This window comes from Mobula birostris, chromosome 6 (assembly GCF_030028105.1).
Source record: "Mobula birostris isolate sMobBir1 chromosome 6, sMobBir1.hap1, whole genome shotgun sequence".
Classification (NCBI taxonomy): domain Eukaryota; kingdom Metazoa; phylum Chordata; class Chondrichthyes; order Myliobatiformes; family Myliobatidae; genus Mobula; species Mobula birostris.
The window spans coordinates 70097110-70120071 of NC_092375.1; the positions used below are offsets into that span (position 1 = coordinate 70097110).

Below are 22962 nucleotides of genomic sequence, written 5' to 3' on the forward strand. Positions count from 1 at the left end.
ATGACTTTCAGGTGGCCATTTGTTCTCAACCTCAGTTTAAGCAGTTAGAGGAAGAGTACTGAGGGATATCTCCAAGATTAACAATTTATTACTTGCAGCATTTGTGGGAATATATTAGAATACAGATTATTAATATACATTTTTATTTTGATCTATTAAGCATGTTACTGTTGTACCGTGAGAACACCACAAACACATTGCGAATCTCTTATGTTTTTATTTACATTGATTCCCGGAGTCGATAAGGTTGGTGATGTTGTGAGAGACAATGGCCTGGTGTTCCTTAGTGGGGTCCTGTTCGAGGGGTAAATAAGAGGAGGTGTCTGAGAGTTGGCACTGGGCCTCAGCAAGGTGGAGGTCAGTAAGCCGGACTAATCAGCACCCCCTTATCTGCAGGTTTGATGGTGAGGTTAGGGTTAGTGCGGAGGAAGTGCAGAACAGAGCGTTCAGAAGAAGTGAGTTTGGAACTGGAGAGAGGCATGTTGAAGTCTAGATGGTTGATGTCCCTTCAGCAGTTAGCAATGAAAAGATCCAGAGCAGGCTGAAGACCAGGGCGGGGTGTCCAGGAAGAGGAGGAGGGATGAAGATGGGGGAAGGGGTCATCGGTGTAGGGTGGAGAGTCCTTGCCAAAAAAATAGGCTTGGAGATGGAGATGGTGGAAGAAGAGACCAGCGTTGTGGCGGGTGCTGGACTGACTGAGTTGTGGGTGCAGGGGGACAAAGGTGAGGCCCTTACTGAGGACAAAATGTTCTGCTTCAGAGAGAGGTAGTTCAGAGAGGATGATGAAGACCTGGCACGGATGAAAGATGGGATCAGAGGGGGGAAGAGGGTTGTGTCAGAGGAGAAGGGAGGTTCAAGGATGGTGGAGTTAAGAGGATGATGGAGTCTCCGAGGACCGAAGAGCTGGCAGTGAGACCTGAGAGAGACTGCATTGTGGAGTGTTGGTGAGGGAAGAGGAGACGGGGATTCCAGTGGCAGTGTACGAAGACTCGGCCTGGAGGTCAAGGTTGGAGTTGGAGTTGGAGGTTGTGCAATCAGCATTTTGGTGGTGTCTGAGGTAATTGGAACCTGCATTGATAGCGGTGGAGTCTGGGTTTAGAACCTGCTCTGGGTTGTTAGAGCCATTGAGATCAGCAGCTGAGATCACAATCTGAAGACATCTGGGTCTGCCGGCATTGGTGACAGCAGTTTCTGTGGTCTGTAGATGGGCGGTCTTCCGATTCTTGCAGGATGTGAGAAAGTCAAAGAACTGGCGACTGAAAGTGTCGATCCAGCAGAGGATAAAGTAGCCTGCAGGTCCATTGCAGATGACAGAGGGAGAATCCTGGAGTTGTGGAATGACTGGGATAGGTACACCAGGTACCTCCTCATGGCGGAAAGCGTGGCACGTAGAATGTGCTGGGAGAAGTAGTCAATTGAATGTGATTACCTGGGGTCCTCAGAGGGTCCGAATCGAGCAGCTTGAAAACGAATCTAGAAACCATGTGGTACAAGCTGGCTGTAAAGGAATGTTCCCAGAAAGGATACACGGATGTGGTAGCGAGTCTGTGTAAGCACATGCTCGAAGTGTCAGAGAGCAGCAGAGATCACAGAGGGGGAGCAATGAGAGAAGGTTTCACTGAATTCCCATCGAAGGGAAGATTTAAACTTCTTCAGGGTAGGCCTCCCTGGAAGAGACTTCGCAGTGTAGTAATCCAATCACAAACAAGAAAAAATCTGCAAATGCTGGAAATCCAAGCAACACACACAAAATGTTGGAGGAATTCAGCAGGCCAGGCAGCATCCATGGGAAACATTCGACGTTTTGGACCAAAGTTCTCAGCATCTGCAGATTTTCTCTTGTTTGTTCTTTGGATCTTGGAGTACTTTGGTAACTTATCTGGCAGAAAACCCTAATAAAAGCAGCCAATAGCATTGCAGGAGTATTGATAATGGCTGGGGATACTGGCCAGAGGAAAGCAATAGCAAACGACTTTTGTACAAAGATTTGCCAAGAACGATCACAGTCATGATCACCCACGGTATAAAACATGACACATAATGAATGAATTAGTGAAATAGCATTGTAGGTTTGCTCTAACTCCCCCCAAAACCAGCCCGTTGTCCTAAGACAAGGCCCTTGTAGCAAAAAGTAATATCTAGACTGCTCACATTATATGAGTGACTTTGGTAAGAACAAATCATCAAACGTTGTCCTTGAGTGTAGTACTTTAGGCAACAATGTGTGGAACATTGTACTGCAGACATGGGTCTGCTTTGTACTGTATTTGTTTAAGAGTTGCATCATTAAAATGTAAAAATGATTCTCAGGGGGATTATAGCATATAACCGGGAGTTGATGTTTTGGATTGTCATTGATTTTCAATTTTGTTAGTATCTTTATTATTTAAATTTATGGTTATTTCTCAGGTGCTAGTAACCATAAAAATAAATCAATAATTTTCATGCCAGACCAGATGGAGGATATTCAATGTTCTACACTGAAGAGCGCTTTGCTTTTTGGTGACAACTTAATCTTTTTGACAGCCTGATGCTGATGTCAGTGAAACCTTCTACAGATTTGTTATGTGACTGGCATTCAAACTTAAATATCTTAAAAAGTGTACTTCCATTCAGGCTTTTGTATAATTACTGCTGCTGAAAGGATTAAGGGCAGATTAAGTAATGTGGATGGGTACTAATAAAATCACTTAAAGAATTTTATTACTCAAAATGCTGGAGGAACTCAGCAGACCAGGCAGCATCTATGGAGAAAAACAAACAGTCAATTTTTCGAGCCTGACCTGCTCAGTTCTTCCACTGTTTTGTGTTTGTTACTCTGGACTTCCAGCATCAGCAGAATCTCTTGTGTTTAAGCATTTTATTTCATTTTAGTTTGAGATGCAATATTCGACTGTTTTTTTTGGTTTTTCTCCCAAGTCCTCTTTTGTGGCAAAGTTGGGTAATAAAATTAAAAGACAGATTATTTAAACATTCCTGGGTAAAATAGAAAATGATGATGCCATACACAATTGAATATTGTGAATAAATTTCAAGATATGACGCTGGCTAAGAATTAATATTGAAAAAATTAAGCAACTTTCAACTTCATCAAGCTGATCTCTGGGCCTGAATTGAAAGTTCCCATTGCTTTAGAATGAATGCATGTGCTACAAGTACTAACTCATAAAGCAAAATCCCTCATCAAGGTTAAATTGATCCAAATCCAGAGCCTATCTGCTTAATCTGACCATGCTACTTTTCAAACTGGTGATAACTAAAGTGAAATTTAATGTGTTTTATATTCTTGTTCTTTTAGACTCAGTGGGATGGCCTAACGGGTTGGATTGCCTTCAATAAGACTGATGGAATGCGGAAAGATTTTGATTTGGATATTATAAGTCTGAAGGAAGAAGGACTGGAGCAGGTAAACGGCACCGTGTTACACCAACTGGTTAATTGTAAGAAAGAAAAATCATTCTTGCTCAATTCCTTTTGTTGATTGAAAACCCTGGGCTGCCAGTTACATTAAAAGAATATTGATCAATGCCAAAAGTGTTGCAACCTTCAATAGAGCCTGGGTTTCATTGATCTTTAAAATCTTTGTTGCCTGAAAGGATATTCCGTATAAATAGTCTGAGAATTTGTGCCTGTGTATATCAATTTGTAACACTCTTCCTTCCATTTCAGCAGCTTGTGGTTTTTTTTGTACCAATTTGTTTCCAAGAATGACAAACCAGTGCCACACAGAGGGATTACTGCATTGTCAATGTGTTGTTCATTGAGTCAGCTATTATACTGAATTTAGTGTATCTCTTAGAAGTCTAGGAAGATGCTGTTTCCCATATTGCCAGTGAAAGGGCTGTGTTCCAGCCAAATCTGCTATTTGAACACTACCAAAAAGATCACATTATAATTTATTAGAATGCCACTGTGATATCCTGCACATGATTTACACACATTAAAATCATTACGTATAAATATTAAGTATCAGATAGTCTTTTCTTCTGGGCATGCTGAAAAACCATGCATTTTGCATTTCTCTACATACAATAAATCTTGTGTAGTTATTATCATTGTGATTGACTAAAGTATTTTTGTTTATTAACAGACCACTACTTGATGGCACAAAAATGAGATTAATGTCCATGACAATTAATCAAGTTATTAACCCAAAAATAATGTATGAAATAATCTATTGCATCAGTAGCTTTGATAAACCATTCCTTTGCAACGATGTTAGGTTTACTAATTGCTTCAAACATAAATCCTACCAATCATTTTGGCCCAGAGTCGGTCCCTACTCTAATAAAAACAATGCTGGAACCCTTTGTCCTTAGGGGAGAAAGTTGAGTTTGATACTGCCATCAGTGTCATGCAGTCCATTGTCACAATGCATGGGAATTTTGCCGTGTTTAAATACCTCACTGCCCATTCCTCCATTTTAAAGCCTACCTTATTGATGAAGGCACTTAATCAGCAAAACAAACTTCCAGGCAGCAATTGTCTGTCTGAAAATGAACAAGACAGTTCATGGTCCAGGCTATCAACTTTAGCCTGAGCTGAGGATTTGATCCCAAATCCTGTCTATCACAAACATTGCCGAAGTTCACCTCCACAGTTTTTGTTCTGCCTGCACCTCTACCCTGTACTACAGGAGTGTGTTAAAGGAGGCTTAGAGAATAAGTTCCCAGGTACAGAGCACAGAAACACGGCGACCAAAATAGGAAAGATTAAAATTGGCGATGCAGAAAAGTCTAGAATTGGTGCGGTATGGGTATCTGAAGGTTGTTCTATCTGGAAGTAACAACAGAGATGAGAAAAGGCAATACCTGCCACACCAGGTTTGAAACCAAATATAAGAAATTTAACATCAAGAAGTTGTTTATCTGAGAGTTATTATCGGTCTGTGAGCACAGGATATGGTGCAATTAGCACGTGCCCAACAGAAACATAGCTGACCTCGAGTTAATGGAGAATAGAGCTGGGAATGGCTGGGCAAGAGTGCTTTGGGATAATCAGTACTTGGAGTGGCAATAGAGTGGGTAAAGATGTCAGCACCAGATGAGCTTCGGCCAGGGCGAAGGTTACTGAGGCATAGTTCAGAAAATTGTCTCGATAAATAGTGTGAAGAAATAGAAAGATCCTTCTCATTGAAGTTAACAGCACGCGAATCAGAATCAGGTTTAATATGTGTTGTGAAATCTGTTGTTTTACAGCAGCAGTACATTAGAATACATAATAAAAACTATAAATTACAATAAGTATATATTTTTTAAAAGAAAATTAAATTAAATACAGTAAGCAGTGAAAAAAGGGGGAAAAAATCCTGAGGTAGTTTTCACAGATTCATTATCCATTCCGCAATCTCTTGGCAGTGGGAAAGAAGCTGTTTCTAAAATGTTGAGTGTGTGTCTTTACCTTCCTGTAGCTCCTCCTTGATGATAGCAATGAGAAGAGAGTATGTTCTGGGTGATGGAAGTTCCTTAATAATGGGTGCTGCCTTTTTGAGCCATTGCCTTTTGCTAGGGAGGCTGTATCCATGATGGAACTGGCTGAGTTTACAATCCTCTGCAGCTCTTTCTGATACTGTGCAGTGGCCCTCCATACCTGACAGTGATGCAACCATTTAGAATGTTCTCCACAGGACATCTGTAGAAAGTTGCAAGTGTCTTCAGTGACATACGAAACTCCTCATGAAATATAGCCGCTGTCGTGCCTTCTTTGTAATTGCAACAGTATGTTGGGCCTGGGATAGGTACTCAGAGATGTCGACTCCTAGGAACTTGAAATGGCTCATCCTTTGCACTTCTGTTATTTTGGATGATTTTCTGGCTATGCTAAATACATTAAAAATGTCGGTGTGGTCCCATCAGGCTGGATAGTAATGGAAATGTGCTTTAAGAGGATAGTGTGGAAAAACATTGTCAAAGACTGCACAGGACTAGAGCCAAGAAGGATTTGATGACTACAGCTGCATATATTCACTTTGCGACTTTGTTAAGAGCTCTTTCAGCACTGTGACAAGGGCAGAATCCTGATTGCAGGAATTTAAACATGAAGTTCCAGGAAAAAACTACAAAAAAATTCAGCTACAGATTGGCAAGTATGATGATGTGGCCATCTCTGAAACTTGGCTAAAGGGTGGCTGGAATTGGGAGCTGAACGTCCAAGGATATGCAGTGTATTGGAAAGTTAGATTAGTAGGGGCCCTGTGTATAAGAAATATTATTAAATCATTATAAAGGGATGACATAGGATCAGAATGTGTAGAGTCTCTATGGCTTGAGTTAAGAAATGGCAAGGGTAAAAAGGACCCTAAAGTCAGTGGTATACAGGCCTCCAAACAGCAGCTGGGATGTGATTACAAATTACAGCAGGAGATAGAAAAGGTATGTCAGAAGGGCAATGTCATGATAATTGTTGGGGATTTTAACATGACAGTGGATTGGGAAAACCAGGCCAGTACTGGACCACAAGAGAGAGAATTTGTAGAATGTCTAAGGGATGGCTTTTTAGAACAGACTTTTGTTGAGCCCACTAGGGGACTGGCTGTGCTGGATTGGGTGTTGTGCAATGATCCGGAGGTGATAAGAGAGCTTAAGGTTAAGGAACAGTGATAACAATATGATCGAGTTCACTTTGAAATTTGAGAAGGAGAAACTAAATTCCAATGTGTTAGTATTTCAGTGGAATAAAGGAAATTACAGTGGCATGAGAGGGGAACAGGCCAAAGTTGACTGGAAAGGGACACTAGCAGGAAGGACAGCAGAGCAGCAATGGCTGGAGTTTCTGTGAAAAATGAGGGAAGCGCAAGACAGATATATTCCAAATAATAAGAAATTTTCAAATGGAAGAAGGACACTACCGTGACTGACAAGTGAAGTCAGAGCCAAAGTAAAAGCAAAAAAGAGGGCATACAAGGAATCCAAAGCTAGTGGGAAGGTAGAGGATTGGGAAACCTTTAAAAACTTGTAGAAGGAAACTAAGAAGTTCAATAGGAAGGAAAAAATGAATTATCAAAGGAAGCTGGTGACTAATATCAAAGAAGATACTACGAGGTTTTATCAGTATATAAAGGGTAAAAGAGAGTTGAGGGTAGATTTAGGACCAATACAAAATGACACAGGAGATATTGTAATAAGAGGTGCAGAGATGGCAGAGGAACTGAATGCATATTTTGCATCAGTCTTCACAGTGGAAGACATCTGCAGTATACTGGACATTCAGGAGTGTCAGGGAAATGAAGTGTATGCATCTGATGGAATGCACACCTGGGTTCTGAAGGAAGCAGCTGGAGAGGTTGCGGAGGCATGAACAATGATCTTTCATGAACCGATAGATTCTGGCATTGTACCAGATGATTGGAAAATTGCAAATGTTACTCTGCTATTTAAGAAGGGTGGGAGACAGCAGAAAAGAAACTATGAAATTACAAGCAGTGTAGACAAAGGAGATGCAGTTGATGTGGTGTACTTGGATTTTCAGAAAGCCTTTGACAAGGTGCCACACATGAGACTGCTTAACAAGACACGAGCCCATGGAATTACAGGGAAGTTACTAGCACAAGTGGAGTATTGGCTGATCGGCAGAAAGCAGAGAGAAGGATTAAAGGGATCCTATTCTGTCTGGCTGCCGGTTGCCAGTGGAGTTCCACAGGGGTCGGTGTTGGGACTGCTGCTTTTTACGATGTACGTCAATAATTATGTATGTATGACTATGGGATTAATGGACTTGTGGCTAAATTTGCCGATGATACAAAGATACATGGAGGAGCGGGTAGTGTTGAGGAAATAGAGAGCCTGCAGAGAGACTGGGATGGTTTAGGGGAATGGGCAAAGAAGTGGCAAATGAAATACAGTATTGGTAAGTGAATGGTCATGCACTTTGGTGGAAGAAATAAATGGGCAGTCTATTATTTAGATTGGGAGAGAATTCAAAATGCAGAGATGTAAAGGGACTCCTTGTGCAGGATGCCCTGAAGGATAACCTCCAGATTGAGTCAGGGTTGCAGAAGGCAAATGCAATGTTGGCATTCATACTAGAGTTATAGAATATATGAGCAGGGATGTGATGTTGAGGCTATATAAGGCACTTGTGAGACCACACTTGGAGTGTTGTGTGTAGTTTTGGGCTCCTTATTTTAGAAATGATATACCGACATTGGAGAGGGTTCAGAGAAGATTCATGAGAATGATTCCAGGAATGAAAGGGTTACAGTATGAGGAACGTCTGGCAGCTCTTGGGCTGTATTCCCTAGAGTTCAGGAGAATAAGTGGGGGATCTCATTAAAACATTCGGAATGTTAAAAGGCCTAAACTTATTAGATGTTCCAAAGTTACTTCCCATGGTAGGGGAGTCTAGGACAAGAGGGCACGACCTCAGGATTGAAGGACGTCCATTTACAACAGAGATGCAGAGAAATTACTTTAGTCAGAGTGTGGTAAATCTGTGGAATTTGTTGCCATGAGCGGCTGTGGAGGCCAAGTCACTGGATGCATTTAAGGCAGAGATAGATAGGTTCTTAATTAGCCAGGGCGTCAAAGGGTATGGGGAGAAAGCAGGGGAGTGGGGCTGCCTGGAAGAAATGGATCAGCCCATGATTGAATGGCAGGGCAGACTCAATGAGCCGAATGGCCTACTTCTTCTCCTATATCTTATAGTCTTAAAATTAGTTAGTAGCAAGATGTTCAATGACTTTAGAGAGAAATAGGGATTTGGCATAGGGATGGACGGGATCATAGGCTTATTTATTGTAGAGAGGCGTGATGACAATAGTGCTGAGAAGGGACAATACCTGGAAGGGGAGAGGCAACAACATCACCTCACATGAAATCCTGATGAAGAATGTGTTGGTCTGAAATTTAGTGGAAATGGAAACAAGCAGGCAGAATTTAGCTCCCATGGGCAAAATGAGCTTGAAAAGATCATGAAGTGATGGAAGAGTAATTGGTAAATGATGCAAGCTCAGTTTTATTATAGGAGTGTGGGCCAGTGTCAAAGGAAAAGAATGGAATTATCAGAGGAGGGTGATTCAATGCTGACAGTCTTGTTGACAGAGATGGAGAGATGTATATAGAAACTTAGAAACATAGAAAATCTACAGCACAATACACACCCTTCGGCCCACAAAGTTGTGCCAACATTTCCCTACCTTAGAAATTACTAGGCTTAATCCATTGCCCTCTATTTTTCTAAGATCCATGTACCTATTCAAAAGTCTCTTATAAAACCCTATTGTATCGACCTCCACCACTGTTGCCGGCAGCCCATTCCACGCACTCACCACTCTCTGCGTAAAAAACTTACCCCTGACATCTCCTCTGTACCCACTGCCCAGCACCTTAAACCTGTGCCCTTTTGTGGCAGCCATTTCAGCCCTGGGAAAAAGCCTCTGACTATCCACACGATCAATGCCTCTCATCATCTTATACACCTCTATCAGGTCACCTCTCATCCTCCGTCGCTCCAAGGAGAAAAGGCCGAGTTCACTCAACTTGTTTTCATAAGGCATGCTCCCCAATCCAGGCAACATCCTTTTAAATCTCCTCTGCACCCTTTCTATGGCTTCCACATCCTTCCTGTAGTGAGGTGACCAGAACTGAGCACAGTACTCCAAGTGGAGTCTGACCAAGGTCCTATAGAGCTGCTACATTACCTCTCGGCTCGTAAATTCAATTCCATGATTGATGAAGGCCAATACACCGTACGCCTTCTTAACCACAGAGTCAACATGCGCAGCTGCTTTGAGTATCCTATGGACTCAGACCCCAAGATCCCTCTGATCCTCTGCACTGCCAAGAGTCTTACAATTAATACTATATTCTGCCATCATATTTGACCTACCAAAATGAACCACTTCACACTTACCTGGGTTGAACTCCATCTGCCACTTCTCAGCCCAGTTTTTCTTCCTATCAAAGTCCTGCTGTAACCTCTGACAGCCCTCCACACTATTCACAATACTCCCAACCTTTGTGTCATCAGCAAACTTACTAACCCATCCCTCCACTTCCTCATCCAGGTCATTTATAAAAATCACAAAGAGTAAGGGTCCCAGAACAGATCCCTAAGGCACTCCACTGGTCACTGGTCACTGACCTCCATGCAGAATATGACCCATCTACAATCACTCTTTGCCTTCTGTGGGCAAGCCAGTTCTGGATCCACAAAGCAATGTCCCCTTGGATCCCATGCCTCCTCACTTTCTCAATAAGCCTTCAGTGGGGTACCTTATCAAATGTCTTGCTGAAATCCATATACACTACATCTACTGCTCTTCATTCATCAATGTGTTTAGTCACATCCTCAAAAAAATTCAATTAGGTTCGTAAGGCACGACCTGCCCTTGACAAAGCCATGCTGACTATTCCTAATCATATTATACATCTCCAAATGTTCATAAATCCTGCCTCTCAGGATCTTCTCCATCAACTCACCAACCACTGAAGTAAGACTCACTGGTCTATATTTTCCTGGGCTATCTCTACTCCCTTTCTTGAACAAAGGAACAACATCCGCATCCCTCCAATCCTCCGGAACCTCTCCCGTCCCCATTGATGATGCAAAGATCATCACCAGAGGCTCAGCAATCTCTTCCCTCGCCTCCCACAGTAGCCTGGAGTACATCTCATCCGGTCTCGGCGACTTATCCAACTTGATGCTTTCCAAAAGTTCCAGCACATCCTCTTTCATAATATCTACAAACGTTTGTACATGCTCAAGCTTTTCTGTCTGCTGAAAGTCATCACTACAATCACCAAGATCCTTTTCCATAGTGAATACTGAAGTAAAGTATTTATTAAGTGCCTCTGCTATTTCCTTCGGTTCCATACACACTTTCCCACTGTCACACTTGATAGGTCCTATTCTTTCATGTCTTATCCTCTTGCTCTTCACATACTTATAGAATTCCTTGGGGTTTTCCTTAATCCTACCTGCCAAGGCCTTCTCATGGCCCCTTCTGGCTCTCCTAATTTCCTTTTTAAGCTCCTTCCTGTTAGCCTTATAATCTTCTAGATCTCTAACATTACCTAGCTCTCTGAACCTTTTGTAAGCTTTTCTTTTCTTCTTGACTAGACGTATTACAACCTTTGTACACCACAATTCCTGTACCCTACCATAACTTCCCTGTCTCATTGGAACGCACCTATGCAGAACTCCACACAAATATCCCCTGAACCTTTGCCACATTTATTCCGTACTTTTCCCTGAGAACGTCTGTTTCCAATTTAAGCTTTCAATTTCCTGCCTGACAGCCTCATAATTCCCCTTACTCCAATTAAACGCTTTTCTAACTTGTCTGTTCCTATCTCTCACCAATGCTATTGCAAAGGAGATAGAATTATGATCACTATCTCCAAAATGCTCTCCCACTGAGAGATCTGATACCTGACCAGGTTCATTTCCCAATGCCAAATCAAGTACAGTCTCCCCTCTTTACATATCTACATATTGTGTCAAGAAACCTTCCTGAGCACATCTAACAAACTCCACCCTATCTAAGCCCCTTGCTCTAGGGAGATGCCAATCGATATTTGGGAAATTAAAATCTCCCATCACGACAACTCTTATTATTACACCTTTCCAGGATCTGTTTCCCTATCTGCTCCTCAGTATCCCTGTTACTATTGGTCAGCCTATAAAAAACACCCAGTAAAGTTATTGACCCCTTCCTGTTCCTAACCTCCACCCATAGAGACTCCGTAGACAGTCCCTCCATGACGTCCACCTTTTCTGCAGCCGTGACACTATCTCTGATCAACAGTGCCACACCCCCACCTCTTTTGCCTCCCTCCCTGTCCTTCCTGAAACATCTAAAACGCGGCACTTGAAGTAACCATTCCTGTCCCGGAGCCATCCAAGTCTCTGTAATGGCCACAACATCATAGCTCCAAGTACTGATCCAGGCTCTAAGCTCATCCGCTTTGTTCACAATACACCTTGCATTAAAATAGACAACATCTCAAGCCATCTGTCTTATGAAGCGTGTTTCCATAAAGAAAAAGAAATAAGAATTATCTCAGCACTTGAGTATTTTCTTGGAAAAGAGTAGATGATATTTCCAAAAGTATATCTGCAAGAAGTAATCAGAGACATTCTTAACAGTGATTGAGACAATAGAAGTAGTAAATCATGTGCACTTCAGGTGGTGCTTGAAATCATCAAACTGAGGGAGGATATATGATACAGGAGTGAAGAGTAAATTATATTTCTGAATAAAGTTTTTAAAAAAATGATGTTAAATAAGAGCAATACCTGGTGTACAAGATGAAGCAAACATAAATGCTAATAGCATTACTTTAGAATCCACTTCACTGATGAATGAAACAGTGTCCTGTTATTTTTGGAAAACACAGGAAAATGTGGCATAAATGGCTTCTATAAATTATGAAAAACCATTTGTTATTCTTTCTTTGGCTTTATTCTAATACATCAGTAAGATTTTGTTATTTTAACAAAGTATTTTATTTTTTCCAAGCCTTCTGGTGACTCTCCTTATTACTACAATAAAATATGGCGGAAGGTTTGTACTGAGAGAAGCATCATTTATTTTATTATGTGTAGTTTTTTTATAAGTAGTTGTGCTTAGTTTAGTTTCCCATTTAATATAATATTTTTATTTGAGTTCAAGAATAAAACGTTACACTGAATGAAAAATATTGTCTGTTATGCATACATTGACTCATTCCTAAGATAACTCTACAGATGTCACAGCACTTATGGAACATTCCACTGCAGAAAACATACTTTCAAGCTTATTAAGATTTATTCTATTCCAATTGAGCTTTGAAGAACTGCAAAATCTCCTAAAGAGTGAGTTGTTTCATTTCTCCTTCTCTATCACTCATTATTGTACCTAGATAAAAAAAACAAGTGTTCCAAGCCCATGTTCTCTACATGACCTGTTCTCTACCATCCAGTAAAACTGCATAAATAATGTCTTGCTTTATAATTGATCTTCATAATCAATTGGTGTTGCCAATCTGTTTCCTACCTTTATGTAGTTCAACTATTGAGTTTGCAAAACAGAAGGAAATACCATCTTGTAATCCTTTCATTGGTTATGTGACAGGTTGAATGGATTTCTTGCTGGGATTTTGCACACTCCAGTCAGCAGTGCAGATGTAGAACAACACATTTAGCAGTGTTAGTCTGCATTGTTTATGAGTCAGTTGGTTATAATGTTTAATTCACGTACACTTGTCCATCAGTCTATCCATGAGTTCAATGTTGTTAAATTGGTGTTAAGGTTAACGGACTAGCTCTCTCCAAGATGATTATCACTAACAACATCCCAAAGCTGCTATTATCAATTGCTTCTTTGATCTCAATCATCAACTCATTCACTATCTTCATACTGCTTCTTTCTACTTCACGGATAATATTTTCCCCATTTTTATTATTTACCCATCTAATGTATCTAAAACATACAAGCTTTTGTTTGAGTCACATGGCCTTAAGGGAACAAGACTGAAGGATTGGTTCGTCTTACTCTGCATTGTATATTGAGGAGTCTTCTCCAGCACCTCACATCAACTGAGTCAAATTTCTTGTATTCTTATCATGAAAATCCAGCCTTCACATCTGCACCACTTCCAATGAAGCCAAAACAGATTGAAACTTGTTGGGAAAAGTACACTTCAAGTAAAAATAACATTATTTATTTATGTTTTAACATGAAGATTATATTGTCCTTTGATTGTAGATTGGAATCTGGAATTCAAACACAGGACTTAACATGACAGCCAGTCTGAAGGACAAGCCCTGCAATATCACTGACTCATTGGCCAATAGAACTCTCTTGGTTACCACTATTTTGGTAAGCTTTCTTTTTTATTGCAGAAGTGCCTCAAAACCTCATTAGCATGTTCACGCAAACAAAACAATCTTATAATGTTAAAAATTGCCCCTTATATTTGGTTAAAATCTACATCCTTTGGGAGGGAACATCATTCAATAACTATGAAGTTCTGATGCTCTGTAGGTGATAAGTGGGGAAAAAAATTAAATGTGGACACAAGATTGTAATTATCAATCAATATCTATTACTGAACCTGATTTAGCCTTCAATAAAAAAAACTGCACGTTTTGTTCCTTTATTACTATTGCCCATCAGAGGAAATAGATTAATTCGAAATGTCATGTAATATTCTAAAAGATTTTATTCATTATTTGTCCTGTAGGAAGATCCCTATGTGATGCATAAGAAATCTGACAAGCCCCTTTATGGGAATGATCGCTTTGAGGGTTATTGCCTTGACTTATTGAAAGAATTATCAAATATTCTGGGCTTTACTTATGAAGTTAGGCTGGTAGCTGATGGAAAGTATGGGGCACAGAATGAGAAGAGCGAGTGGAATGGAATGGTTGGAGAACTCATCAACCATGTAAGTGAATATACTCAAAACCGTTTAAAAACAGAATTGCTTGAAATTAAGGTTGTTAGTTTTTTCTTTTCAAATCTGTGATATCGTGCAACATTTACTTGAAAAATGGCTTCTCTCCAGCATTGTTGACAGAACTCTCAACTGGTTTATTTCCTTCTGTCATCCCTTCTCCTTCCAGCCAGTGTAAGGATAAGGCTCCCCTTGTCCTTTCCTTCCACTTTCAACATTTCAACTATCTTAATTTCTGCCAATGAGATTTCACCACCAAACACATCTTCTCCTTCCTCTTCCCTATCTCAGCATTCTGAACAGGCCATTCCCTGTTTCTGATTCAGTCTTCCATTTCCATCAATCTCTCCTCCCCTCACTGCATTTTCCAATCCATAGTGACACACACAAAAAGCAGGAGGAGCTCAATAGGTCAGCCAGCACCTATGGAGAGGAATAACCAGTCAGTGTCGTTCATCTGGACTGGAAAGGAAGGAGGAAGAAGCCAGAATAAGAAGGTGGATGGAGGGGAAGAGTAATAGCTATTAGGTGATAGGTGAAACCAGGTTAGGTTGTAGGTGGTGGGTTGGGGAGGGGAGATGAAATGAGAAGTTGGGAAGTGATGGGTGGAACGGATAAAGGAATCTGATAGGAGAGGTCATGGACTGTGGGGGAAAAGGAAGGAGAAGAGGTAACAGAGGGAAGAGGTAGGCAGGTGAGGAGAAGAAAGGGGGTAAGAGGGGAGCCAGATTGGGGAATGGAAAAGAGAAGGGAGAGGGGGCGAAATGAAATTGATGTTCATACCATCAGATTAGAGGCTGCCCAGGCAGGATATAAGACGTTGCTTCTCCAACCTGAGAGTTGCCTCTTGGTGACTGTAGAGGAGGCCATGGACTGACGTGTCAGAATAGGAATGGGAAGTAGAATTAAAATGGGTAGCCACTGAGACTCCTCGCCTTTTAAGCCAGACAGAGTGAAGGTGTTTATGACTTTTCAATCCATGTCAGGAGATTCAATGTCTGCTGTTTTTCTTTTCTTCCCTTACCACCATCCAGGGATTCAAACAGTCCTTCCAAGTAAAAAAGCAATTTGCTGTCAATTATTGTATTGCATTTGGTGCTACTTTGGAAGAACCAAACACAAATAGGTGACTGCTTTGCACAAAGTCTCCAGTCTCCTGTCACTATAATTCTTCATTCCCCTCTTACCTTGATATCTTTGTCCTCAGCTACTAGTATTGTACTAAGCATGCCCAATATAAAGGCAAGGAATTGCACACCATCAATCATCTAGGTATACTTTTGAATTTACTAATTTTTGATAGTCTCCTTTGTCCTCCACAGATGTAGATATAGTCCTGTATCTCAATTTTTCTTCTCCATTTGTAGTTTTTTAAAATAATTGTGACCGTAACAACTTTGGTTTGCATCTTATCAGAGGCATTATCATGGTTGTCTCCATTCAACCATGTCTCCTTTTCCAGTATTGATGAAGGGGCCTTGAAATGAAACATAGGCGGTTCTCCATCCCCACATCTCCCCCCCTCATCCAACAATGCTTAACCTACATTAAAATGCTTCCAGCATTTTAAGTTTAATGTACCTTTAGAATGTGTCTTGAAGCATTCTCCAATAAATGAAAAGGTATTATTTTTACTAATCCTTTCTGCATGTCAAATGTTCCTCCTCAGTAGCGGTAGGGGATATGTCAGCTGTGCGGTGATCTGTGAGACTCAATGAACATACCTTGTCAGAATAACTGTCATTGCATTTCCTCATTCTAGTGTAATTCTGAATATGCCAATTGCAGGCTTTGCTTGCAGACTATTAAACAGGAGTTAATGAAGTTTGAAGGGAAGGTGCTGAGCTCTTTTTTTCCCTGAGTAATGTCCTGTTAATGTGTTGAAAGATATTTATTCATAAATTAAGTGATTAATCAAATTGATTTCTCAAAATGCAGCATAATTTTAGTAAAATACTTGAGCACCAAGAACTATTGACAGCATTGGATCTTAACAGATCTGGTTCCTGTGGAAAGCAGACGAATGTCTGGTGGTGAGATTCCATTCTTATTTATGACTCTCTAGTTAATACTCTCTGTTTTCTGTTTATCAGTTTACTTTTAACTACATAGTTTTCTTTAAAAAAATCTTTGTTAAAATTTACCTCACAATCATCTTCTTTTATGGCTATCAGACATCCCACCCTGCAAAAACTCATTTCAGGGAGGTAGCACCATCAATTTGCGGGAGACTCCTGGAACTTCCGGGAGAGGTGGGATGTCTGCAATAGAGTAGCTCCTTAGCAGCTGGCCAGCTAGTTTAAATAATATTAGCTATGCTAATGAACGAATGACACCTGTTAAACTCACCTCAACATGTCTTTTACAGTCTTAACCCACCATGGGCTGGGTTAAGTCACTGTTGCAAACAGTGCAGCGAGCAACACTGTCATTATTTTTGACTCCTATTAGGCAGGGTACACTTTAGTGTAGTCTGGGGTGACGTACATTTCATATTTTCTTTCTTTGGAACACTCTCGATCTTGCTCTCGCTCTCTCGCTCGAGGTCGCTCTCTCTCGCGCTTGCTTTCTCGCTCTTGCTCTCGCTCTCTCTCTCGTGGTCACTCACTCGCACTTGCTTTCTTGCTCTCGCGCTCTCTCTTTCTCATGGTCGCCGTCACTCATGCTTGCTTTCTTGCTCGCACTCGCTGTCTCGTGTTTGCTTTCTTGCTCTTGCGCTCGCTCTCTCACTCTTTCTCGCGCGTTCTCTCATGCTCGCTCTCAAAAAAAATCAATTTCCAGGACATTGTATATAATTTGCAGGCTAAGGGGAGCCACTATTGATTTGCGGGAGACTCCTGGAACTTCCAGGAAAGGTGGGATGTCTGGGCTATGAAATTGTTCAACTGTGGAAGACCTAGATGGACAGCAACTAGTGGAGGCACACACCATCGTAAAGCTTTGACTTACAATGTATTCCCTTTATAAGCCAATTGTGTATATAATTCAGGCACAGTAATACAGAAAGCAAGTGCAGGTAAAGATCACTTGGTGATCTCCTGTCTTGTGCTGCTGCAGTACCCACTACTACCCACCACCACAATACACCCTGACAACCTTTCCATTGATTATATTGATCATACAGTCTGTTCCGAGGAAATAAATGGAAGTTGACATAAAAGAAAAATTCTAACATTTTGGACACATGAGGGCAATTGACTAAGCTCTTAAAAGGACGTTGCCCCATTCCCATCTACTTCATTGAACCTCAGCTGTAACTGTCTCTTTCTCTCCCTCTTTCTCTCATCTCTCTCACTCTCTATCTCTCTCTCTCTCGCTCTCACCCTCTCCCTCTCTCCCCCCCTCGCTTCCTCTCCCTTTCCCTCTCCCTCACATTTTTGTTGTTTCTATTGTTACCCTCTTTGATCCTTGCTGGTGTTTCTACATGTACTTTAGCTCGAATAAGGTGAAGAAGGATAATATTATGATTTACATTAGATCAAACTTTACATCACAAGTCTTTTGGAATTTGCAAATTTTCATTTTCTCCCAATGCTTAATATTGAGCAGAACCTTCTTTGAATCTACCGGAACATTCCCATTTGAGTATATAACTGAGTCTCTTTCAGTCACTGAGTTACTTTCAAATCAGTGATTGTGAGGCATAAATAAGGGAAGGATGGCAATCAATCCTTAAATGAAGTAATATCTGTTCAAAAGCCTTGTAGTTGAAATGTCTGCATTTTAAAGTTCCGACCAGCATTTTTGATACCACTGTCAAATTTTTTTAAAAAGGTATTTAATTGCTCATTCAAATCAACTAGGGTGGGTCACAGAAGTCACTGATCCCAAGCTGGTGTGAAATCTACATGACAACAGAAAGCCGGACCAAAACCAGAGAGGAGGTTTGTGGCTTAGTCTAGTGTAGTTTTGTCCTTCTTTTCCTTAAAGAGTGATAGACTAAATGGAGTGGGCATATACAAAAAGCAGATTACTTCTGAGAACAGTTTCATTCGAAGTTTTGAATTAGTGTTTCAAACCCCTTACAGCTCCATGGTAAAAAGAATCACTTAATTAACCATATTCAGACCAGCAATTACCTTCCATTGGATGGCCCTTGCCTTTGTACTCTGTACCAAATCCACCAATTGGTGTAGATTACAAAGCAAGATGTGGCTGCACACTAGCGATGGTACATAAAGCAGAGTGGCTTCTGTATTTTGAGGCAGAAAGCAGCCTTTAATGTTCTGATACTGTGCACTTCCACTGCCTGCCAACGATGAAGGCTAAAGCATAGCCGATGTTTTCAACTTAGCTGAAACATTCATATTGCTCTAGGGCTTGGCATCCTAAAGTTACCAAAGTGGTAAACTAAATGGCCATTATTGTAGTTTAATTGTTTACAGTAAATTTGCCCATTGTAAACAAGATTACATTTCAGCACTTCCTCCTCTAGGTTGTAAATTTCAACTTGTAGAAGCCGCCAACATGTTAAACCATGCCAGGGCAGTTCAGCAGGCTTACCAGCAACAGTGTCAAATGGCAAGTTTTTATAACAGCCCATTTTATATTTAAAACATGTCACAGATGAGGATTAATAGTATCAACAACACTGTAATTTCATCTTGCTGCCAGAAGAGTGGAAGAGCTGATCAAAATCTTTCTGTAGAAGTATCCTACACCAGTAATATTGTTTGCTTAAAATAAGATTTAATAACTAATATGACCATTAAGAAAATATATACTTCTGACAGTTGGATTGCAAGCTTTGAATTATAGTGAAGTGCTTTATGCAGCTTCTTCACTCCTTTATTATTCATTGTAGTTCAAATTGTTTCTATTTAATTCAACCAGATGTAGATGTGATGTACCTCTTTACATTGTAAATCATGGTTCATTTGGTAGGACTCAACTTGAGTCATAAGGTGCAGGTTCCTGTATGAGTCCTGAAGCATGAGTATAATAGACAGTGGTGCTGTCTTAAACTAGAGCTTTGGATGTTCTCTTACATGCAACATTGCATTGTTCCGAAAAGTAAGCATAAAAATTTCAGCAATTACTAGGCCAATATTTTCTTCTCTATAAACATCATAAAAACAATGAATTTCTGTTTGTGGGAACTTGTTGTGAAGAAATTGGCTGCACCTTTTCTCATATAAAGTAGTGATTCCCTTTTTTTAATGATTCATTTGAGGATTTTCACAAGACATAAAAACCACTTTCTAATGAAGTTTTTTTAAAACTACAGTTGAACTTCAAACAATTATTTCTCCACAACTAGTCAAATGTTTTTATCCAGCTCTTTACCAATTGCCATCCTTTACCTTAAATTACAGATTTGAAAACAGTGTGGATCATGTTTAATTTCACGATCAGGTTATTTGTGAAAGTTTGGCTTTGTTGTCAGTGTGCTTAATTAGAATTATGCTACATCTCCTGTGATGACAGACTGGCTTCTTAATAGCAAGTGTCATTGAATTTTAGATTACAGCACGTTTGTGTTATGACAGAAACACATTTGTTTTTCTTTCCCCTACTTGTGTATTTAATTAAACAGAGTAACACAATAATATCCTTTCTGTTAAGCAGATGTTAAAATGAGATTTTTCCAATTTGACATTCTTCAGTATGAAGATATATTTAGGTTAATTTGATTGGAATTAAAATACACTGCTTTTGATGCATCACAAAACACTATTTCATGAAGTGATGCCCTTACTGCTGTCCTGCAGATATTATAAAGGCAGTAATTATTTTGTTTTAAATTTTAATGGAATTTTGCTTTCCAATAACCAAATTAACTCAGACAGCTAGATTAACTCAATTTAGTTGAATTGATTAATCTGTTATCCCTAGTGACCTGACAGTTATAGTCAGCCTTTGTAAAGAGAACATTTTGTTTTCTGGGTTGCCAATGGACTGTGAAAATATCAATGCAACTCTAATTTTTTCTATTATCATTCTGGTTGAAAGAAAAATAAAAGATGAAAAGTTATTATGTGAAAAATAGAGAGCATCATTTCAATTCATATTTGTCCTTTACAATGACAAGTGTTATTCATTAACTATACTATCTAAGAACACAGTGCCAACTTTTTTTCATTGTGGTTGGATGCTATATGAATTACTAATCATTACCAGTCACTATTGTACGAAGATAGCTGCCTACATATTTTTTTTTACCTAGCCAATTTCAGTTAAATATAATCCAATACAATTATGTCAAAAACATCAGATAGCAGTGCTTTTGATACCGTGCCTCCGCTTCCAGGCAGTTATCTAGCTATTTGTCAGTTGCCAAATTAAAAGTATTGCTGAATAGACTATTTTTGTTTTTTTGGCATCCTATTCTGAACAGTTGTCAATTCCTTTTTTTGCAGAAAGCCGATTTAGCAGTTGCTCCTCTAACTATTACCTATGTGCGTGAGAAAGTGATTGACTTCTCCAAACCCTTCATGACTCTGGGCATTAGTATCCTCTACCGTAAACCCAATGGCACCAACCCTGGTGTTTTCTCCTTTCTCAATCCATTATCTCCTGATATTTGGATGTATGTGCTACTGGCCTGCCTTGGGGTCAGTTGTGTGCTGTTCGTTATTGCCAGGTAAGGAGTAACAATTGTGATTTTGGCAAGCAAGTGAAAAAAGAATGAGAAACATTACTGTAATAATTAAAATCGATTTTCTCTCTCCAACAGTGCTACAATGTGTTCAACAAACACATCCTTTTACACTGAGATGGTGCTCCACTCTTATACTATTACACATTTATTTTCTGTTTATTGTTATTTACAGCCTAATTAATATAATGAACATTTATAGTTCAACATACCCAACATTGGTGTTGATGTTTAACACTCCCTACCAGCAACAGCAGCTTTGTTTTGATCTTGACACTGAATGATTTTCTAAGGGATAGATTAATGTATCAGTTCAGTCAACCCTAGGATGTGTTTAATTGAGTGCTCATTAAGTCAAGCAGAGACTAGTAAAAAAAAAAGGGGAGTTTTTGTTTTCCTTGGAGTGGACGATGTTGGGGACAGGGGCCATGTACTGTATAGAGGTGTACAAAATTATGAGGGGCATCGATATGGTATATTTAGGAAGCTTTTCCCTTAACTGAGGCATCTAATATTGAAGAACATAGATTTTAGGTAGAGGGTAAGAGGATTTGATGGGTTGCAGAGGGTGATTTGACTGTGGAACATACTGCCTGAGTGCATAGTGGTTGTGGGCATTCTCACGACATTTACAATGTCTCTGGATGAGTATTTCTACTTATGGAAACATAGAACTCATCAGACTAGGTGCTGGTAAAGAGGATTAACAGCCATAAGTAGTCGGTGGTTGTTATACACATGATTGATAAAGAGCTTGTTTCTGTACCTATCTACTCTATGACTCTGTGTCTCAGGAAGAAATCTGGAAGTTATTGCCTTTGTTGAAGACCTGTCACTCCACTACATCCTTTACCTTTGTTAATATCTCAGTGAAATAGAATGTTCATCATGGTCATTCTCTTCTAAAAGTGGCAGCTAAGGTGACTGAAGTCCTTAAAATATCAGTTCACAAGTGTTAGGCATGCCGTTTAAATGCGCTGAACTGAAACAACAACTTTCTTTGGCTTCAAACACATAATTGTAAGGCAGGATTCTGAGGGAATCTGATTGAAACATATAAGATTATTAAGGGATCGGACACACTGGAGGCAGGAAGCATGTTCCTGCTGATGGGTGAGTCCAGAAACAGAGTCCACAGTTTAAGAATAAGGGGTAGGCCATTTAGAACGGAGTTGAGGAAAAGCTTTTTCACCCAGAGGGTGGTGGATATGTGGAATGCTCTGCCCCAGAAGGCTGTGGAGGCCAAGTCTCTGGATGCTTTCAAGAAAGAGATGGATAGAGCTCTTAAAGATAGTGGAATCAAAGGTTGTGGGGATAAGGCAGGAACTGGACACTGATTGTGGATGATCAGCCATGATCAGAGTGAATGGCGGTGCTGACTCGAAGGGCCGGAAGGCCTACTCCTGCACCTATTGTCTATTGTCTATAGGATTCAAAGCTGAATTGTCTGTAGATTTGATTCCCACTACTCCTACCTCTAGAATGAGCACCCATTGGAATTGCTGATGATATGAATTAAAGTCTTTGAAGACTACCTATAGTGAAGTTAGTGGATGTTGCACAAAAAGTGTGTAAATCTCTTACCTTATAGCATGATTCTGTAATCAGCAGTTCATTCAGCTGATCGTTTCCACTCCTCTGCCCGCTTATTGGCTTGGATGATGGAATGAATGGCTTTGTTGCAAAGTTTACAGACAATAAAAAGACAGACAGGGGGACAGATAGCCTTGAGGAAGTAGAGAGGCTACAGAAGGACTTAGACAGACTAAGAGAATGGGCAAAGAAGTGGCAGATGGAATATAGTGTCAGTAAGTGTACGGTCATGCAATTTAGTATAAGAAATAAAAGGGTTGACAATTTTCTAAATATTTTTCAAAAATATGAGGTGCAAAGGGACTTGGGAGCCCTTGTACTAGATTTCCTAAAGGTTAATTTGCAGATTGAGTCTGTGGTGAGGAAGGCAAATGCAATGTTAGCATTCATTTC

General features: G+C 40.1%; 1 protein-coding gene across 1 annotated transcript in view; it reads left to right on the top strand.

The window, feature by feature from the left end:
• LOC140199091 (glutamate receptor ionotropic, kainate 1-like) overlaps positions 1 to 22962 on the top strand; it is a 369321-nt gene that overhangs the window by 269872 nt on the left and 76487 nt on the right. Inside the window, exons 8-11 of the mRNA XM_072260588.1 lie at positions 3299 to 3406; positions 13688 to 13801; positions 14166 to 14369; positions 20738 to 20961. Coding sequence (XP_072116689.1) covers positions 3299 to 3406; positions 13688 to 13801; positions 14166 to 14369; positions 20738 to 20961 — 650 coding nt within the window. The remainder of the gene's footprint in view (positions 1 to 3298; positions 3407 to 13687; positions 13802 to 14165; positions 14370 to 20737; positions 20962 to 22962) is intronic.